Below are 21,166 nucleotides of genomic sequence, written 5' to 3'. Positions count from 1 at the left end.
TCTTCAAAAGTTAGACACGATGGAAGAAAATCTTCAAAAGTTAGACACAATGGAACAAAATCTTCGGAAGTTAGACACCACACTTGAACAAATACGTGAAGATTTAACTACTGAGTTACATAACATTAAATCGAAATGTCAAAAAGTCTGTAATGACGTAAAAACACAAATTTGTGAGCATTTTCAACCTATTTTTTCGCGGCGTGAAAATGCATTACAGAATCACGAAGCAGCCATAAAAGAACTGCAAACCATTGTTCATGAAAATCATGAGACCTTGTGGGCTAAAATTGACTCAGTTGCATCTACCGATTCGGTTACGCAACTTGCAAAAACTCAGGAAAACTTAAAGGACACAGTAGATTCGATTTCAACACAAATGGACACTCTGAAACTTGGTTCAGAAAAACACACTGAGGAAATGTGTTCACTATCGGAGAAAGTAGCTGAACTTTCGGATCAGGTCACTAACTTATCTACAAAGGTAGATGATGATCTGAATGACACAAGACTCGTAGCCTTCACTGACACAGAAGAGTATGAACAAATTAGAAAATTCAAACAACATCAAAATCAAAGCAATACACAGTACAAAAGAGAAATCCGGGAAGTACAAGATCAGCTGACACAGGTAATACAAGAATTACGTATTTCAGAGGACACTCGCACCCCAATACGGGAAGAGGGACATAGAAATACGGAACAGCCACAAAATAATAACACAGGGCATTTCGGAAGTTATGAAAGAAATTGGCAATGTGCACCAAATTTTGAGATGGAACCGCCGACACGACGTAACAATGACCGACATGCGACTCGCCGACATGATGATTTTGACTATAAGCTGTTCATTACTACACATAAATTCAAAACGTTTAAGAATTCTGGCAACGACATTCATCCACAAGCACGGCTTCATCAATTTTCTCATTGTTTTCCTCCCAACTGGTCATTGGAGCACAGGTTACAATTTATGTGTGGCTACTTGGAGAATGAACCAGCTGTAAGAATGCGATCGGTCATTCACGATTGTCACAGTGAAGGAGAATTTTATCATGCCTTCCTCTCAGCATATTGGTCTCAAGCTACAAAAGACCGAGTAAAACATAGCATCATGATGATGAAACACTTTGAACAATCTGAATTTTCCAGTCTTGTGAAATATTTTGAAGACATGTTGCACAAGAATCAGTACCTGTCAAACCCATACAGCCCTTCAGAACTCATCCGCATTTGCGTAATGAAATTGCCTGAACATTTAAGAAATATTATTTTGGCAGGGCGTTGCAAAGACGACATTGAAGCTTTTCAGGGACTCTTACAAGAATTAGAAATCGACACAGACAGCCGCGGGATGCGAAAACAGGAAAACAATCACTACAGGTCACATCCGTCGCAATTCCGCGATGAAAGAAATAATAACTGGATACGACAAGGCTATTCTCACAATACAAACAGACACCACCCATACGACAACCACTGGCAGAGTAATAGTTACAGAGAAAGATCGCACTTCCATAACTATGAATATGACAGAGATAACCATAGGAACAGACAATATGGAAACCAAAACAATTACTATCAAGGGAGACAGAATAACTTCAGACACAACAGTTCAGCGCACAGTTACGATTCCGGGAGAAATTCTCCACCACATGACCGACAAACAAGAAACTATGTAAACTACCGACAAAACGACAGGCCTGAATTCCATCAGGCTGGGCCCTCTCGTCACAGTGAATTTGTAGAAGTTAGGTCTCCAAATCCCAATAACGACGCGCGCCAACAAAGGAACAGACAATGACTCGCACCGCAGGCTGCCGCGTGCGTGCGCCGGCTGGCTCAGAGAAAAATAACATTGGCGCTAACCTTGAGAAAAATTCCAGTATTCTTTACCAACGTATACCACATGATAATTGCCTTGAAGTTGAAACTCTGCGTACTAGGAAGAGTAAAGGTTTACACCACATTTCACATGCAAAACCGTTTATTGAAAGATAATCTGCTTTTTAACTTTGTCTTTGTCATAAAACGTTTCACTTCACGTTACTAGTATGCTTTAGAAACTGTTACCAGGCAACAATGTTTGAAGTTAAATAACCAGTCAAGAACCAAGAGAACTTATTTAAACAGAAATTACGAAAGCATTGTTATAGTGAACAGACGACACAATGTTGTTATTTGTACATTCTTGCTTGTTAAGTTGCACGATTACGTAACGACTATAAGACTCACATACTTAGAACATTTACCAGTACTGCTAATGAGATTCTAATGCAACATTTTGGTTTACTTCAAAATACATTCTGGATTTAAGGTACTTTCTGTGAGATACCAGATGAGACAGTGGTTAGTTTATGTGACAGCTACACAATTTTATCACGACGCTACTAATGAGTGACAATTTACAATGCTGTTTTCGTGCTGTATCTGCTTTATATCTGCTCAGTTTTTCTGAATTCTTCTGGAAAGTAAAACATTTTTTAGTAGTAACATTTTTGGTATAGCTGCAATGAGAAGCTTCTTTTGTAGCACAACAATACGTTACAGTGTAGTACTTACTTGATTATGGTAATGTATGTAACAACTACGATATCTATACGCAAAGCATTTCACTTTCGTTTATGATGAGGTAAGTACATTGACTTCAGCAGAACTTTGCTTACAGAGGACGATAACTACGACACTTCCACAGAATTATCTTACAGCAAGACGCACATTTAGCGCTACAGAACACGCATTTGAGTGCTTAATTTTGTACTTAAAACATTTATTTTTAAAGATTTTTGAATTACAAAGAAAGTTTTCCGTGATACATTTCATTCCATTGCTGTAATCTGTAACACCTGAGGGTATAATTACAATAATCCTCAGGGGGGTACACACTTACTTTGTGTACCATGTGTTTGGCAAGCACAAGGAGCCCTAGCTAATATGGTATTTGCTTATACAACTTTACACATCGGTACCATATTCCTGTAACACATAAATTACACAGCTATCTGATCATTCAACTGAGAGAGACAAATTTTTTTACTACATCAGTGACACATGTTTACGCAATTACACAGTTGAGTAACTTCACACTTATGAAGTTGTATTTTGTCTGTACTTTGTGAACTGTTCATATTTTTTCGGACCCATTGTGATATTATGAGAGCTTTGAATGATATATTTGCTATGGGATCACGATTTTTAAAGTACGTTTGAGGCAGATGACACTTTTGACATGAGCAGAGAATTTTTTAGGTTTTGAAATTATTGGAGGAAGCTACGACGATTGTGAGAGTTGACTGAGGTGTTATGATGTTATTATTACGATGACTATGTGTATTATGCTGTTGCGGTATGTTTATGATCAATAAGCTGATGCTATATGAGTCATTTGATTAAGCTACATATCTGTTATGATGAAATATTGAAGAAGTGTCGACGAATAAGGTAAGGAATAATGAGTAGTGTTTAGGGACTCTGGTTTGTGAAAAAGGTTGTTGGAAACCAAGAATCGTACTTTAAGAGTTATGAAATGTGTGTAAATGTGTGAATGTATCACAATGCTGGCGAAAATTTTTTGGACACTGTTATATCAATAGCATTTTGTTTCTACAGATTTGTAACGCAAATTCTTGACCTGTGAAATATTTTTATATGAGACTGTCACTGTAGCGGAAACTGCTGTCGTAAATATTTCCTTAAGAAAGTTAAGTGACCACCTGCACGTAATGCATCGTGGGCACCCAGCTGTGTCAGACGCCTGGAGAAAAAGCCAATAGGGTGTGCCTTTCCAGAGGCACAGGTAGAAAAAAAAGGGAGGCCATTATCCTCGCTGTTGACATTCCTTTGTAGAAAGCATCGTAAATACAACATCCTCAAACTTGAAAATATGATAACACTGTGGAGCTCTTAATTTATGATATTTACTGCAATGCCGAATGAAATGACGAGAAATATTTTTATGTCTATAAACCTGATTATGACTACTGTCTTTCTAGTTGAGAGAAATGCCATATGGCTTGCTTTATGTATTTATTTGCTCATTTTCTTTAATATCTAATTTCTAGCTGCACTGCAGCATTGTATAAAATAAAATTTTATGAATGTACTAATATAGATATTTTATGCCTACAGATCCAGTAAACAATAACTTAAAAAAAAACGAAGGAGCACAAAAAAACATTTCCCTTCACAGGAATTGCATACAGAATTTTCTTTTCAAGTACTTGGTAATTTCTTTTGTAGAATAATTTGTGGTGCACCACTTTAATTACATAGACATTAAGATGTGAATAGACATTTCCCTTATCTGCATTGTTGTTTTTACTGTAATATTTTTTCTGCTTGAGCTATGTCATGTTTAGGTATAAGTTACTGCTGTTTGCCAGGCATAGTGTTACTGAATTTGACTTTGTGTTACTCTGCTAAGCCAGTTTATTACTGATTTATTTTTCTTGTTTGCTGCTCATTGCATATTAGTTGTAATATTGTTGCTTACTTTGCCAATTTGAATTTTTTTGTCATTGCTGTTCGTGTTAATTGTTTTGTGCTGCTATATTGCCTAGTCCCTTAGTTTATGCATCTGAGCTCAGTAGATTTAAGTTAGCTTAAGAGGGGGTAGATTATATAAGAAACTAACTATGATGAATTGGAAGAAATGCATTGAGAAGCTATAAGAAAATGGTGTGGCCAAAAAAAAAAAAAAAAAGAATTTTGAAAGAGGATATGAACCAAAAAAGTAGGGTTTAGGGACAACAGGTTTAGGTAGGATTTTCTTGGAAATAAATGTTGAGGTAAGATAATGGTAAATAAATAATGTGGTAAGAAATGTGTGAACAGAATACAGAAAGCAGGCTTGGATAGAATTTTTTGGCTGGAGCAAAGGTTGAAATAAGACGAAAGCTCCATGAAATGAAGTTTTGGGTTGGACTGCAGTACCAAATGTTACACTGAAAACAAACCCTGTCCTTTCCTTTTGTGTCATCCCTCTATATGTTTGTGTACCCGTGTGTATTTGTGTTTTTCCTGTCTTTATGTGTTTAGCTGATGAGAGCTATGTTGTAGAATTTTTCTAATACTATGTTATTTACTTTGTAAATATGCTTAGACATTATTTATTCTGTTTTGTTTTAATGCTCATGTGTGAAGTTTATGTTTCAAAAGTTATTCTGATCATTTATGCATGTATTCATGTCATAATTCCTGTAACACTGATGTATATGTTATTTCGATTCTTTTGTAAAGCTCGTATTACTACAAATGTTATCTGTATTGTTATGTTCTTTAATGATGTATTTTGTACCTTTGTAATTGTATTCTCATGTTATAAAATTGTAATTGATACCAGTTCATCATATTAGTAACTTGTAAGTTACATTTCACTGCACACGTTTCTGTTGGTCATAGTATATGGACAATATGTGAGAAGTAGGGACTGTTAGTGTTTGCACGTGTGTTAATAATAAAGCAAGGGACTGGATAACAGCATTGCTGGTTCTAAAGACAATTCCAAAAACTTTGTGAGTGCACAAGTGGTGGTTTATGGACTTGCTATATTCTCCGCAAGACTCTTCGATGGTGAATGCGCACCTGCACAGTCGCAACACATGGCTGCTGGCCGTCTCTACATGGACTACAGTGGGTCTGCATCTTTGATGAATCACCAATATCATTATTTCTACAAGGACTGCAGTGGGTCTGCACCTCTGGTGGCCCACCAATACCGTAATCTCTACCAGGACTACAGTGGGTCTGCTCTGTGATGACCTACCTACCAATATTCTTCAAAACGTCGAATGACTCTGCTGTGGGTTTGCTCTGTTGTGGCCCATTACCTGTCAGCATGTCAAGAGTCAGCACTGTCTTTCCGTTGGAAGGACAACACTACTTCTTCAAGACTGCATGGAAATCCACTACTTCCGTGTGCATTGTCTTTTACTGCTCAGACTTTGTGAAAAAAACTGTAATTACTATTATGATGAATGATCAGGACTATCTTTATGCACTGTGAGAAAATTTTAGCTTTTGACCAACATTGTATCAATAAGTGTGTGCATTTGATTTCTTTGTTATTGTAATTACGATTGTGAAAAATTTTAAGAAATATGTATTGCCCACTGCCCAACACAATGTGTAAAAAATTTTTGTGGGGAGCATGGGGGCTATGTAAGTAGGCTGTTTAGGTTTTCTTATTGGCAACGTTACGTAGCGCCCTGTACGAAAATCACTGGCTGTGCTGTGGGCAGTCTGTGGCTAGTTTGCATTGTTGTCTGCCATTGTAGTGTTGGGCAGCGGCAGCTGGATGTGAACAGCGCGTAGCGTTGCACAGTTGGAGGTGAGCCGCCAGCAGCGGTGGATGTGTGGAAGGAAATGGCGGAGTTTTGAAATTACATATATTATGACTTTTGATGATATTAAGGTAAATACATTGTTTGTTCTCTATTAAAATCTTTCATTTGCTAACTATCCCTATTAGTAGTTAGTGCCTTCCGTAGTTTGAATCTTTTATTTAGCTGGCAGTAGTGGCGCTCGCTGTATTGCAGTAGTTCGAGTAACCAAGATTTTTGTGAGGTAAGCGATTTGTGAAACGTATAGGTTAATGTTAGTCAGGGCCATTTTTTGTAGGGATTTTTCAAAGTCAGATTGGGTTGCGCTAAAAATATTGTGTGTCAGTTTAAGCACAGTCGTGTATAATTGTTCAAAGGGGACGTTTCAAAATGTATGATGAAATAAAAGAAATTATTCAGATAGTGAAGGGAGACGAAAATTTAATAGTCATGGGAGACTGGAATTCGAGTGTAGGAAAAGGGAGAGAAGGAAACGTAGTAGGTGAATATGGATTGGGGCTAAGAAATGAAAGAGGAAGTCGCCTGGTAGAATTTTGCACAGAACACAAATTAATCATAGCTAACACTTGGTTTAAGAATCATGATAGAAGGTTGTATACATGGAAGAATCCTGGAGATACTAAAAGGTATCAGGTAGATTATATAATGGTAAGACAGAGATTTAGGAACCAGGTTTTAAATTGTAAGACATTTCCAGGGGCAGATGTGGACTCTGACCACAATCTATTGGTTATGAACTGTAGATTAAAACTGAAAAAACTGCTAAAAGATGGGAATTTAAGGAGATGGGACCTGGATAAACTGACTAAACCAGAGGTTGAACAGAGTTTCAGGGAGAGCATAAGGGAACAATTGACAGGAATGGGGGAAAGAAATACAGTACAAGAAGAATGGGTAGCTCTGAGGGATGAAGTAGTGAAGGCAGCAGAGGATCAAGTAGGTCAAAAGACGAGGGCTAGTAAAAGCCTTGGGTAACAGAAGAAATATTGAATTTAATTGATGAGAGGAGAAAATACAAAAATGCAGTAAATGAAGCAGGAAAAAAGGAATACAAACGTCTCAAAAATGATATCGACAGGAAGTGCAAAATGGCTAAGCAGGGATGGCTAGAGGACAAATGTAAGGATGTAGAGGCTTATCTCACTAGGGGTAAGATAGATACTGCCTAGAGGAAAATTATAGAGACCTTTGGAGATAAGAGAACCACTTGTATGAACATCAAGAGCTCAGATGGAAACCCAGTTCTAAGCAAAGAAGGGAAAGCAGGAAGGTGGAAGGAGTATATAGAGAGTCTATACAAGGGGGTTGCACTTGAGGACAATATTATGGAAATGGAAGAGGATGTAGATGAAGATGAAATGGGAGATACGATACTGCGTGAAGAGTTTGACAGAGCACTGAAAGACCTGAGTAGAAACAAGGCCCCCGGAGTAGACAACATTCCATTGGAACTACTGACGGCCTTGGGAGAGCCAGTCCTGACAAAACTCTACCATCTGGTGAGCAAGATGTATGAAACAGGCGAAATACCCTCAGACTTCAAGAAGAATATAATAATTCCAATCCCAAAGAAAGCAGGTGTTGACAGATGTGAAAATTACCGAACTATCAGTTTAATAAGCCACAGCTGCAAAGTACTAACACGAATTCTTTACAGACGAATGGAAAAACTTGTAGAAGCCGACCTTGGGGAAGATCAGTTTGGATTCCGTAGAAATACTGGAACACGTGGGGCAATACTGACCTTACGACTTATCTTAGAAGAAAGATTAAAGAAAGGCAAACCTACGTTTCTAGCATTTGTAGACTTAGAGAAAGCTTTTGACAATGTTGACTGGAATACTCTCTTTCAAATTCTAAAGGTGGCAGGGGTAAAATACAGGGAGCGAAAGGCTATTTACAATTTGTACAGAAACCAGATGGCAGTTATAAGAGTCGAGGGACATGAAAGGGAAGCAGTGGTTGGGAAGGGAGTAAGACAGGGTTGTAGCCTCTCCCCGATGTTATTCAATCTCTATATTGAGCAAGGAGTAAAGGAAACAAAACAAAAAATTTGGAGTAGGTATTAAAATCCACGGAGAAGAAATAAAAACTTTGAGGTTCGCCGATGACATTGTAATTCTGTCAGAGACAGCAAAGGACTTGGAAGAGCAGTTGGATGGAATGGATGGTGTCTTGAAGGGAGGATATAAGATGAACATCAACAAAAGCAAAACGAGGATAATGGAATGTAGTCGAATTAAGTCGGGTGATGCTGAGGGTATTAGATTAGGAAATGAGACACTTAAAGTAGTAAAGGAGTTTTGCTATTTGGGGAGCAAAATAACTGATGATGGTCGAAATAAACAGGATATAAAATGTAGACTGGCAATGACAAGGAAAGCGTTTCTGAAGAAGAAAAATTTGTTAACATTGAGTATAGATTTAAGTGTCAGGAAGTCGTTTCTGAAAGTATTTGTATGAAGTGTAGCCATGTGTGGAAGTGAAACATGGACGGTAAATAGTTTGGACAAGAAGAGAATAGAAGCTTTTGAAATGTGGTGCTACAGAAGAATGCTGAAGATTAGATGGGTAGATCACGTAACTAATGAGGAAGTATTGAATAGGATTGGGGAGAAGAGAAGTTTGTGGCACAACTTGACCAGAAGAAGGGATCGGTTGGTAGGACATGTTCTGAGGCATCAAGGGATCACCAATTTAGTATTGGAGGGCAGCGTGGAGGGTAAAAATCGTAGAGGGAGACCAATAGATGAATACACTAAGCAAATTCAGAAGGATGTAGGTTGCAGTAGGTACTGGGAGATGAAGAAGCTTGCACAGGATAGAGTAGCATGGAGAGCTGCATCTAACCAGTCTCAGGACTGAAGACCACAACAACAACAACATTAGGAATGTGTGTGCGGTAATCCCGCCTTGACCCGGTAGAGAGCGCTGATGATGGCGGCGTGTAAAAGCGCTTCGCTTGCTGGATTCACGGCTCTCGAGCAGCATGCATCGTCTCACCAATGCATATCTGTCCGACATACACTTAATGTTTGCGGCTGCACAAGGGAATGGATTAGCTGCTCAAAGGATGTACAGGGAGCGATTCCCGAATGGGAATCATCCGGATCGCCGAACATTGGAGCGTCTTCATCGGAAGCTTCCCACGAGTAGATCGTTTTGTGCTTCCAGGCGTGGAACTGGCAGTTTAAGATATCGCAAAACTCCTGCAGTGAAAGAAAAAGTGTCAAACACAGTAGAATATAAGCCATCGACAAGCTCGAAAGCTGTAGGACGTGCGTTTCGTGGGAGCCATAAAAAAGTTTTGAAGACTTTTCATAAAGACGGAATGCATCCGTAACATTACCATCTACAGAGAGTGCAAGCAACGACGGTTACCTTCCACATCTCAACTTTGCCCGTTGGTACCTACAGCAGACTGCAGCCAACGAAACCTTCCCTGCAGATGTTTTGTTTACTGATGAGGCTACCTTTACGCGATAAGGTAATTGAACATCCATAATTCTCACCTGTGGGCACACGGTAACCCAAATAGCACAATTGTACACACACCTACCAAGAAAAGTTTTTCGTTAATGTTTGGGCAGGCATTGTGCACAATAACTTAGTAGTACCGTACACTCTACCTACTGGTTTAACAGGCCACATTTACATCTTCCTATAGAAGGTCTTACTTTAACTTCTGGGCGATGTTCCTCTACCTGTTTCCAAACGAATGTGGTTCCAGCACGATGGAGCTCCAGCTCAGTCGAAGCGTCAGGAATTAGCAGTACGCTGTCTACGGGCAGCTGCGGATAGGACGCTTCAGTTCCCTGGTCACCGCGTTCCCCCACTTAACCTGCGTGGATTTTTTCTTGTGGGGTGATATGAAAAGCGTGGTGTACGAGAGTCCTATCACATCTGAAGAAGATCTCGTCACCCGCGTGCCTGTTGCTGCTGGACATATTATCGACATGCCTGACGCCTTTTCTGACTGAATTTTGCGCCGTCGCTGAGAATCGTGCATTGCTATGGGTAGCCGCTCTTTCGAGCGCCTGTTGTAAACTGTTGACAAATTTCTGATGTCATTTGTCTTTAGATGACTTTTCAGTTTCTTGTTTTTCATACTGCTCTAAAAGCTAGAGCTGTGTCACTACCGCACAGACGTTCCTGTACGAAATCTGCTTATTTAGGCCTTTACATTTTTGACATATAGTTTAGGACCACCCTGTAAATTAGTGAATCATCAAAAACATATTTATACTGCATTTTTGTCACGCTTATGAACTGGTTTCTTGGAAAACACGAAAAGAAAAATTTCTTGTAAATTTTTTTACTCTCAGAGGTTAAGAGGTTAAGATAAGTAACATAACTTACATTTCCTGCCCTTGATACGGATGATGTAAGTTGGGTTGCCTGTCTTAAAGTTAATGCAATATTTTCCTGGCCAATTTTACTTTAGCCACCCTGTATAAACTCTGAACGGCTAAACTTGTAAGAAATAATTTTTTCTGCTCTCACAAACTATGACCTACTAAGTTCAAAATAACACGACTTCTCAAAATACTACATTTCAGGCTTAACAGAGTACACATTTCAGTACTCTCAGATGTAATTAAAACTTCAGCAGAAGGCTTTTACAGGCTTGTATCGATGAAACTTCGGGATGTCAGAGTTATTGTACGCACCTGGAACTGACGGGCTCTGTCGCTAGCTTCTGCATCTTCTGTCGAATTAGTAGCCGGCTCAAGACCTTCAATGTTAAGTGTGATACCCACGCTACCTGTAAAATATATATGTAACATTAAGGTCAGTTCACGTGCAATTATACAATAAGGGTAAGAAACCAGACCCACAAAATTCCAGATCAATACCCTTAACAACGGTTTGCTGAAGAACTATTAATCACGTTTCCTTGAAGGAGAAAAGCTTTTGTTCACGAACCAGCTCGGATTTAGAAAGCATCGCTCATGCGAGACTCAGCTTCCTCTTTCCTCATTCGGTACCTCCTGAACCATAGGTGAGGGGCAATGGCAAATTCAGTATTCCTAGATTTTCGTGAGGGGTCTGACACAGTGTCCCACTGGAGACCGTTAATGAAGGTCTTAGCATACGGAATTGGTTCCCAGATATGTGATTGGCTCGACGACTTCTTGAGTAATCGAACCCAAATCGTTGTCCTGGGCAATGAGTGTTCATTAGAGACAAGAATCTCGCGGGAGTGCTCCATAGAAGTGTTCTCTGTATACATAAATCATCGGACGTAGGGTGAGCAGCAATCTGCGACTGTTTGCTGATGACGCTGTAGTTTACGAAAAAGTATTGTCTTTCGATAACTTAGGAGGATACAAGCTGACTTAGAATTTTTATTTGGTGTGATGAATGGCAGCTTGTTCTAAATGTCGGAAAAGTAGGAATAGATTTTACTTAATTACTGCATTTATAAAAACCAATATTTCTAAGAAAATCGATGTGAAAGACTCCTCACTTTCGATAACAAACTTCTTAAAAAACAAACTTCACACTTAAATAAAGAAAGAAAATAATTAAAAAATAATAATTATAATAGAATAAAAATATTCTTCTCTTGTGAATATAAACATATTTTTGAGAATAACGTGGAAGAATATAAAAATATAAATTAGTAATACAAACTAGCATAGAACCAGAATAACGTGGCTGAACAGTAGGCAACAAAATTTAGATAAAGGAATAATTTTTGACTGTCTTAGACAACGATTCAATCATTGCCTAACTTCAGTGCAAAAATTAAGTTCGAAGGGTGGTGATATGTAAGGTGTCAGGCAAATCCAACACCTTCCATGAAAACCCTGACATGATAAGCAAATCCAGTAGTATGTCACATAGCTCCAAATAAATCGTGACATAAAATTAACCAAAGTAATACGAGTAACGAGTGAGCTAATGGAATACCACAGACTAACACAAGAACGCCTAAATGCATGTCATACCTTCCCACCGTGAGACAGGCGCAGTTCCGAGAGGAGAAACGAGAAAAGAAGCCGAGAGCAGAACCGTGTTAAGCTAGAAGGCCCTACGATAAGGGACGGACACCCACGTCGCCAGCTAACCACCAGGACCACCCCCCAGCCAATGTTAAAAGCTAGAGCCCTCCAGAAGAACTGTATAGATCTTACGATAACACTAAAAGGGACACACCAGCTGCAGGTTTTAGTGTGAGACTTTTTCGCGTTGCAAACTTTAAAAACATTGCCCCACAACGAAAAGTATAACGTTTCTCATTGCATAGACAGAATTTTTGTAGGCGGAGCTTAAGGTTAACATTGAGACCCTGACTGGTCAGATGAAAACACAGCCAGATAGTTTTTTTTTAAACCAACTTCGGTAAATTGTAGTAAGGAGAAGTTAGGAGAGAGTTGCTTCCGAGACGGCGAGCTGGATAGAGCTGCGCCGGACGCCGCCCCCTGACGAACACCGACAAGGTAATGAACACACGCGATGCCGCATTTTTGAGCGCATAAGGCTTCACTCAGAACTGCAGAAGTCTCATCTGTTACATCCCCTTTTTACGTAATACTAGTGTCGATCGTCAATTGAAGCTCATGGTATTCACGTTTGCTACGTAAGTTAAAATCTGAAATGCGATGATTTTTCTGTTATATAATTATTGAGAAGCCACATCAGGCACTGTCATTTACGACAAGTTAGATAAGTAATTAAAGATAATTGAGGGTCACTGTAGACCATTGTGATAGTTTTCTCTTTTGTGAAACTTAATTTAAACCTAGATTATAGATGTGATATGGCATAGGTCATCCTTCGATCCATTGTAGAACTTGGAAACCCAATCAGGGAATATTCGTTCAAATTTTTGTTGAACGCAGTTGGTTTTTATCATCCTGTATTAAAACATTTCCTTTTATCAATAGTGCAATTTATAAACGTTTTGTGAGTAGAATAAAATTTCCAATGGTAAACTTAACTGCTTTTTCGACGCTATTTTACCAGCTAACTAAAAATAGGAAAGCCTTGAACCCCTTCCACTAAATTTAGTTAGTATTAAGATTCTTTTACAGGGAGTGAACTCTACATGTCATGTGTGGTCTGGCGTCTCCTTACCAGCAACAGGTCCCAGGTTCAAACTAGTCAATTCCCTAAAAAACACGCTCAGAGCGTCGTTGCGCGAAAGTGGTAGGGAGACACGACTTAGAACAAACAGACACCACGCAGAATTTTAGACAAGGTAAGAGAAATTTGGACTCTATCGCAGGCATACGAACAAACTTTTCTCTCTCGGGCGATCTGCGAATCGAACAGTGAACGGAAATACTAGAAGTGGCGAGAGATGCCTTCCGCTACACCGTATAGTGGCTTGCATAGTATGTTATGTAGATGTAGGGAGAAACGTAAATGTGAGTGAATAGCAACAACATTATGAATTCACTTGGGAGCTAACTTACAAAAAGAGTTGAGAGCCCGTTTGTACCGAGTGTTATTCTGTTCTACAAAATATGAAATATTTAACTTGAAAGCTGAGTAGTATTACGAGAGTCATTCTGAAAGTGAAGAACGTTTTTGTCTTACGATCCGTGCAGTTCTCCATTACTGCGACCCTGGAACAGACCATCATTAATCGTTGGCGCCAGTGTTGTACAGCCGGAGGTCAGCAAAGTTAGTGTTGCAGGATGGCTATTTCTGCCTCCAGAGGGTGCGTAGAACTGCAGCGAGCGCAGAGAAGAATGAGAACTCCACAACATGATCTCTATTCACTTATCCATTCAGGAGGCCGACAGCTGCGACGCAACTACCGACCGCAGCTAATGGACAGCGACTGGTGACGGCGGCGCCCTATCTAGCGCAAGTCGCGTGTCAGCCTCACAGTGCAGTGAGGCTGTGTGGCTGGGCTGGTGTACACGGTAGTACGTGGCCCGTGGCGGCTGACAGAAACGTGCAGGCGCCTCGAGTAGAACCGAGGACCCCTGGGAGAAGGCACCCACTGGCAGGTCTCGTGCTGGCAGATCCAGTTCGAAATCCAGAACCACACAAGGGCTAGCTGGCTACTGTCTTTGCCTAGTTGACGATGCTCGATTGGGCTGTAGTCGCTTAGTCACACATTCGGTCGATGACCCGCACGGAAATTCTCCGGTCGAATGTACAGCGCCGAAGAGACGCTATTACCGGCTGAGCTTGCATCATGAACACTGGCGGGCCAAAACATTATAACCACAGGCCACAGCGAGCATGAACGCCTCCTGGTGGTGTTGCGCGCACGTGACGCAGGAGGAGAGAATATAAGCAGAACAGAAAAGAATTGATAGTCATTGCCGGGACAGAAATCCACTGATACAAGTGGTTTTGGTGAAGGGCACATTGTTGTGGTGCTGCAGCTGGAAACGAGAATCACTTAAACGTCCAATCTGGTCGGCTTTTCGCCTACTACTGTCGTGAGCACCTGTGGAAAGTAACTGAAGTTTGGTGAAATAATGAGAAAGATATTTGGTTTTGGACGCCCCCTCTCATCACAAAACGTAGCAGTCGGAGGATAGCCCGCTATGTAATCCATGATAGGCAGCGATCTGTGGCAGATCTGACGACAGAGGACAATGCTGGTGCAGCAAAACTGTTTCGGAGCACACCATTCAGACGCCACTGTTGAACATGGAGCTGCACAGCACGTGGTCTCTACGTGTTCCCGTGTCGACCCATCGACGTCTATTACGATTGCAGTGGCCATAGCATCGCTGAGCTTTCGCCGTGGATCGATAGAAACGTGTCGCCTGGTCTAATGAATCGCATTTCTCGCTACACCAGGCAGATGGTTGGGTCCCTACACGCCCTCATCCAGGCGAATTGCTGCTTGTAACATGCATCACCGTGCCACGGATGCAGGCCGGTGAGCGCAGATTTCGCTGTGGGGTCTGGGGTCGCGCTGACTTCGGATTCCACAGGATCTGTGGTGCTAATCCAGGGCATCATGACACCAGTGAACGACACGAACATTGTTGCGGATCGCCTTCAACGCTTCATACTTGAAGTCTCCCCCTACGGCGATGACTTTTCCAACAAGATAACTGTCCGTGTTGCAAGCTCAGAATCGCGCCACAGTTTTTTGAGAGGTATAGTAGTGAACTCTCATTGATTCTTCGCCAACAAATTTGCCTGGACTGTACCCACTGGAATACAGACCAGATGCATACGCACAAACCACCGTCTCCTAATTTGCGGGAAATACTTGACCTGTGCTTCGGCATCTATACCTTTGGAAACCGATCTATGACTTGTAGAATCCATGACACTCGCACTCGGAGGGTGTGTTATCACAAGAGGCAGCATTCCATCATGTAGTCGGTAGTGGAATCGTTACGATGCGCTAAAGCATTTGTCAGTCTAGTACACCACCAACTGTAGAATGCCCCACTGCAGGCCAGCACAATAAATGCAGGCCCCGGTTCCAAAATTACGTCAGCGGTTGGTTTGCACACCTCTTGGCTGGTTATGTGGGTCTGCCTGTATCTGGTGGCGCAACAATAATATCGTCATTTAGGTGAGAACTGCCTGTATTGTACCGTCTCTTGATTTGTGCCATCCGATACTTAGTAAGGTCTGCATGAACTACGAGCTTCTTGGAGTCATACTATCACAAGTCAGTTTCGGATGATGAGGAACAAATTGTCTAAAGCGTTGATTTAGTTTGTTTTTTCATGTAATGCTTTTGTGTACATAGTGAAGAGAATTACTGTTATAAGGTAAGGGCCCACGCAATGTTTTATTTATGGGTGAATATGCATGAAATTACGTTACTTTCCAAAGTGTCACGAATCTGTATTCATTGTGATTCGTTAGTAGAAAACTTGTAAAGAGGAAATGATTTTGCCTATAATGTGCCGCTATAGGCTTCCGGTGTTGTACAGATACAATTTACGAAACATGCCGGTATAGTAGGGTTTAGGAAATGGTTAGCATTATCAGTCCATAGTTGATTTGCATTACAATATGGCCACAGAAAGGCATTATGGAAAGTGGAGCGCAGACAAAAAGCATGTAGCTGTAACAATACACCTAAATTGGGATCATGGATTAAATGAATGTCCACGCATATAAAATGTACCTAAACCGACAATTAAGGAGTGTATTGAAGATAAAAGTAAAAATCAAACGTGGATGTAAACATGTTTGTCCGCAGTAAATTATTTTGCAACGAGGCTGAAACGAATTGGTAGAGAATATTCTTACATTTGAAGAGATGATGTCCAGTTTATTCATGTCGGACGTAAGAAAACTTGGTTTTGACAGCGTAGAACGAAACAGATTGCCTCATAATTTCAATGCAGAAGAAGTAATGGTAGACAAAAAGTGGGCCTAAGGCATAAACCAAGAAATATCATCGAATCCGATAGAAATGGTGAAAGCTGCAAGCAGAACCTCAAGGACTAGTACAGGATTCTCTGAGTTATCAACGAGAAGAGTATGGAAAAAAAGAGTAGAGGCGTAGGGAAAGGAGTAAAAAAAGTTATGTTGTAATGCCTGCAAATACAGATGTAAGAACTAAAATGTGGAACATTTCCTTAAAGCTTCTTTTTTTTGAGTCCTCAGTCTTATGACTGGTTTCATGCGAGATATGCTGTTCCTGGGCTGGTTCGAGAACATTTTTCCTCACAAGTGCTATATCGTACTCCCCCAATCCCTGAGATATTACTTTCCTTCGCTTGGACTCTTGGGAAGACCTTTAAAAACATAAACAGCAAGTTTCCGTTTAAGGGTGTTATTGCAGCTATAGGTAACCCAGAGCCATTCCGTTGCGTGCATATATGCACTGACATGTAGGAAATGGGTTAGCGTCGCCTTCCAACGGAAACTTTTTTATCGCTCCTTATACATCCACCTCCTGTGATCGTGGAAATGGGCTGTTTTTTCTTACAAATAAAGTTTAGACGGAGATTCCTCTGTAGTAGAAATATATTTCTGAATCATATCTAGCGTAAATTATTAACATGTATTTCATCTTCATCTATAGCAGTTCCTAAGATTATTAAAAACTTTTAAAGATAACTGGAATAACTAGACTTCTTGTATTTTCTAGTTTCTATAAAACTATGTTGTCTATTAAACTGGTTGTAAAGAACAAAAATGCAAAACTTGTTTTGTTTTCTTAATTTAACAATGGGAATTTTTAATTCTATAATTTAAAAATTATTTCTCTTTCGATCAGAAAAACTGAACACAAATAAAAAAAAATCATCTAATTTTATATTGATGTGTTAAACAGAAGACGCTGTTTACTTGCTTAACTTGTGTGTTACTTCTGAAGAAAATTTGCCAGTAAGTAGCTAAATTTTGAAAAATTTGCCATGAAAGTAGCTGATAATCGACAAATAAAGTCAACTGTATTGTGTATGAAACTGGAAAGGAAAACTCAAATTTGTGTGTGATACGAAATAGAAATATACTATCGATAAAGTCAAGTATGATTCCCACCTGATTTCAGTACATGTACAGGCATTTTTTTCCATGGATAAGATTATTATACTGAAATTTTTCTAGCCTTTGATGTGTTGTTCTTAGTGGTACGAAGTCAACAGATTTAAAGGCAATTACTATCCTTGACAACGAAAGATTTCATGAGACTCAGTTCAGTATTTCATCGTATTTGACATTCGGCAGGCATTCAATACAGTTATGTACTGTCGTTTATTGACTGGATTTAGGGTTCTTAGACATCTTTCGTGAAAACATTCCCATGCTCTAAATACTTTTCACTAACCAGGATAATTTTTGGTAAAGATATGAGTGGCGGCTCGTAGCAACAAATTCCCAGTTTCTCTCTCTCGGCTCGTTTGCGAATTCGTGTTTAATGCAAAGTTTGTGCTTCTACCAGCATTATTGTATACGTTCACACGTGGGGATTTTGGCTGCTGATTACGGTACAAATTGTATGTAAATTTGCACTGGGGCGCCTCTGGTGCAGCTCTGAGCTTCGCCCCCCAAGTAGCCGCTTGGGTCCCTTGGATCGCAAACCAGCTCTGCTTGCAGTACTTTTCTTTTTTTTTTCGGCATCAGTCTTCTGACTGGTTTGATGCGGCCCGCCACGAATTCCTCTCCTGTCCCAACCTCTTCATCTCAGAGTAGCACTTGCAACCTATGTCCTCAATTATTTGCTGGAAATATTGCAATCACTGTCTTCCTCTACAGCTTTTACCGCCTGCACCTCCCTGTAGTACCACGGATGTCATTCCCTGGTGTCTTAACAGATGTCCTATCATTCTGTCCCTTCTCCTTGTCACTGTTTTCCACATATTCCTTTCCTTTCCTTTCGGATTCGGCGCAGAAACTCCTCATTACTTACCTTATCACTCCACCTTATTTTCAGCATTCGTTTGTAGCACCACATCTCAAATGCTTCGATTCCCTTCTCTTCCGGTTTTGCCGCAGTCCATGTTTCACTACCATACACTTCTGTGCTTCAAACGTACATTCTCAGAAATTTCTTCCTCAAATTACGGCGTATGTTCCATAGTAGGAGACTTCTGTTGGACAGGAACGCCCTTTTTGCCAGTGCTAGTTTTCTATTCATATTCCCTTGCTCCTTGCGCCATTGCTTATTTTACTGAATAGGTAGTAGAATTCTTTAACTTCATCTTCTTCGGGGCCGTTAATCCTTATGTTAAGTTTCTCGTTTTCCTAATTCCTGCCAATTCTCATTACCTTCGCCTTTCTTCGATTTACTCTCAGTCCATAATCTGCACTCATTAGACTGTTCATTCCATTCAGCAGATCACGCAATTCTTTTTCACTTTCACTGAGGGTAGCATTGTCATCAGCGTATCGTGTCACTGACATCCTTTCACCTTGAATTTTGATTCCACTCGCGAACCTTACTTTTATTTCTATCATTGCTTCTTCGATGTTCAGACTGAACAGTAGGGGTAAAAGAGTACGTCCCTGTCTTACACCCATTTTAATCTGAGCACTTCGTTCTTAGTCGTCCACTCTTATTACCCCTCTTGTGCCTGTACATGTTGTATATTACTCGTCTCTCCCTGTAGCATACCCCTACTTTTCTCGTAATTTCGAACATCTTTCACCATTTCCCATTACCGAACGCTTTTTCAAGGTCCACAAATCAAATGAAAGTGTCTTGATTTTTGTTTAGTCTTGCGTCCATTAGCAACTGCAACGTCATAAATGCTTTTCTGGTGCCTTTACATTTCCTAAACCAAAACTACTCAATTTTCTTTTCCATTCTTTCGTGTATTATTCTCGTCAGCAACTTGGATGCATGAGCTGTTAAGGTGATTGTGCGATAATTCTCGCACTTGTCAGCTCTTGCAGTCTTCGGAAACGTATGGATGATATTTTTCCGAAAGTCAGACGTTATATTGCCAAACAAATGCATTCGACATACCAACGTAATAGTCGTTTTGTTTCCACTTCCCCAACGATTGTCGAAATTTTGATGGAATGTTGTCTGTTCCTCTGTCTTATTTGATCTTAAATCCACCAAAGCTATCGTAATGCTGGTTCTAATACTTGATACCCTATCTCTTCTAAATCGAATCCTGTTTCTTCTTCTGTTACGTCAGACAAATCTTCCGCCTGACAGAAGGCTTCAGTTTACTCTGGCCACGTATCCGCTCTCTCCTCTGCATTTAGCAGTGCAATTCCCGTTGCACTCTTAATATTACCAACCTTGCTTTTAATTTCACCGAAGGTTCTTTTGGCTTTCCTATATGCTGAGTCAGTCCTTCCCACAATCATTTCTTTTTCGTCTTCTTCATATTTTGCATGTGGCCATTTCGTTTTAGCTTCCCTGTGCTTCCTATTTATTTATTTCCTCAGCGACTTTCATTTCTTGTATCCCTGTATTTCCCTGGACATTTTTGTACTTCCTTCTTTCATCGATCAGCTGAAGTATTTCTTCTGTTACCCATGGTTTCTTCGCGATTACCTTCTTCGCACCTATGTTTTCCTTCCCAACTTCTGTGATGACCCTTTTTAGAGATGTCCATTCCTCTTCACCTGTACTGCCTGCTGAGCTATACCTTATTGCTGTATCTACAGCCTTAGGGAACTTCAAGAGTGTCTCGTTGTTGCTTAGCACTTCCGTATACCACTTCTTTGCGTACTGATTCTTCGTGACTGATCTCTTAAACTTCAGCCTACACTTCATCACTACTGCATTTTGATCTGAGTCTATATCTGCTCCTGGATACGCCTTACAATCCAGTATCTGATTACAGAATCTCTGTCTGGCCATCTGACTGAAATCTTCCCGTATCACTCGGCCTTTTCCAAGTATACCTCCTCCTCTTGTGATCCTTGTATTCGCTATTACTAGCTGAAATTTATTACAGAACTCAATTAGTCTTTCTTCTCTTTCATTCCTTGTCCCAAGGCCATATTCTCCAGTTACATTTTCTTCTACTCCTTCTCCAACAACTGCATTCCAGTCCCCCATGACTATTAGATTTTCATCTCCCTTTGCGTATTGTATAAGACTTTTAATATCCTCATATACTTTCTCTCTCTCTTCATTTTCAGCTTGTGACATCGGCATGTATACCTGAACTATCGTTGTCGATGTTGGTTTGCCGTCGATTCAGATAAGAACAACCCTATCACTGAACTGTTCACAGTAACACACTCTCTGCCCTACCTTCCTATTCATAACGAATCCTACTCCAGTTATGTCATTTTCTGCTGTTGTTGACATTACCCTGCACTCATCTGTCCAGAAATCGTGGTCTTCTTTCCATTTCACTTTACTGACCCCTACTATATCTAGATTGAGCCCTTGCATTTCCTTTCTCAGATTTTCTAGCTTCCCTACCACATTCAAGGTTCTGACTTTCCACGTCCCGACT

At 40.3% G+C, this 21,166-nt stretch overlaps 1 protein-coding gene across 1 annotated transcript in view; it reads right to left on the bottom strand.

Annotated features, from left to right (window-relative positions):
- LOC126095376 (myrosinase 1-like) overlaps positions 1 to 21,166 on the bottom strand; it is a 73,734-nt gene that overhangs the window by 19,391 nt on the left and 33,177 nt on the right. The window contains exon 6 of the mRNA XM_049910181.1: positions 11,012 to 11,106. Within this exon, the coding sequence (XP_049766138.1) occupies positions 11,012 to 11,106 (95 nt within the window). The remainder of the gene's footprint in view (positions 1 to 11,011; positions 11,107 to 21,166) is intronic.

The sequence above is a fragment of the Schistocerca cancellata genome, chromosome 8 (assembly GCF_023864275.1).
Source record: "Schistocerca cancellata isolate TAMUIC-IGC-003103 chromosome 8, iqSchCanc2.1, whole genome shotgun sequence".
Classification (NCBI taxonomy): domain Eukaryota; kingdom Metazoa; phylum Arthropoda; class Insecta; order Orthoptera; family Acrididae; genus Schistocerca; species Schistocerca cancellata.
This window is presented reverse-complemented; position numbering and strand designations above follow the sequence as displayed.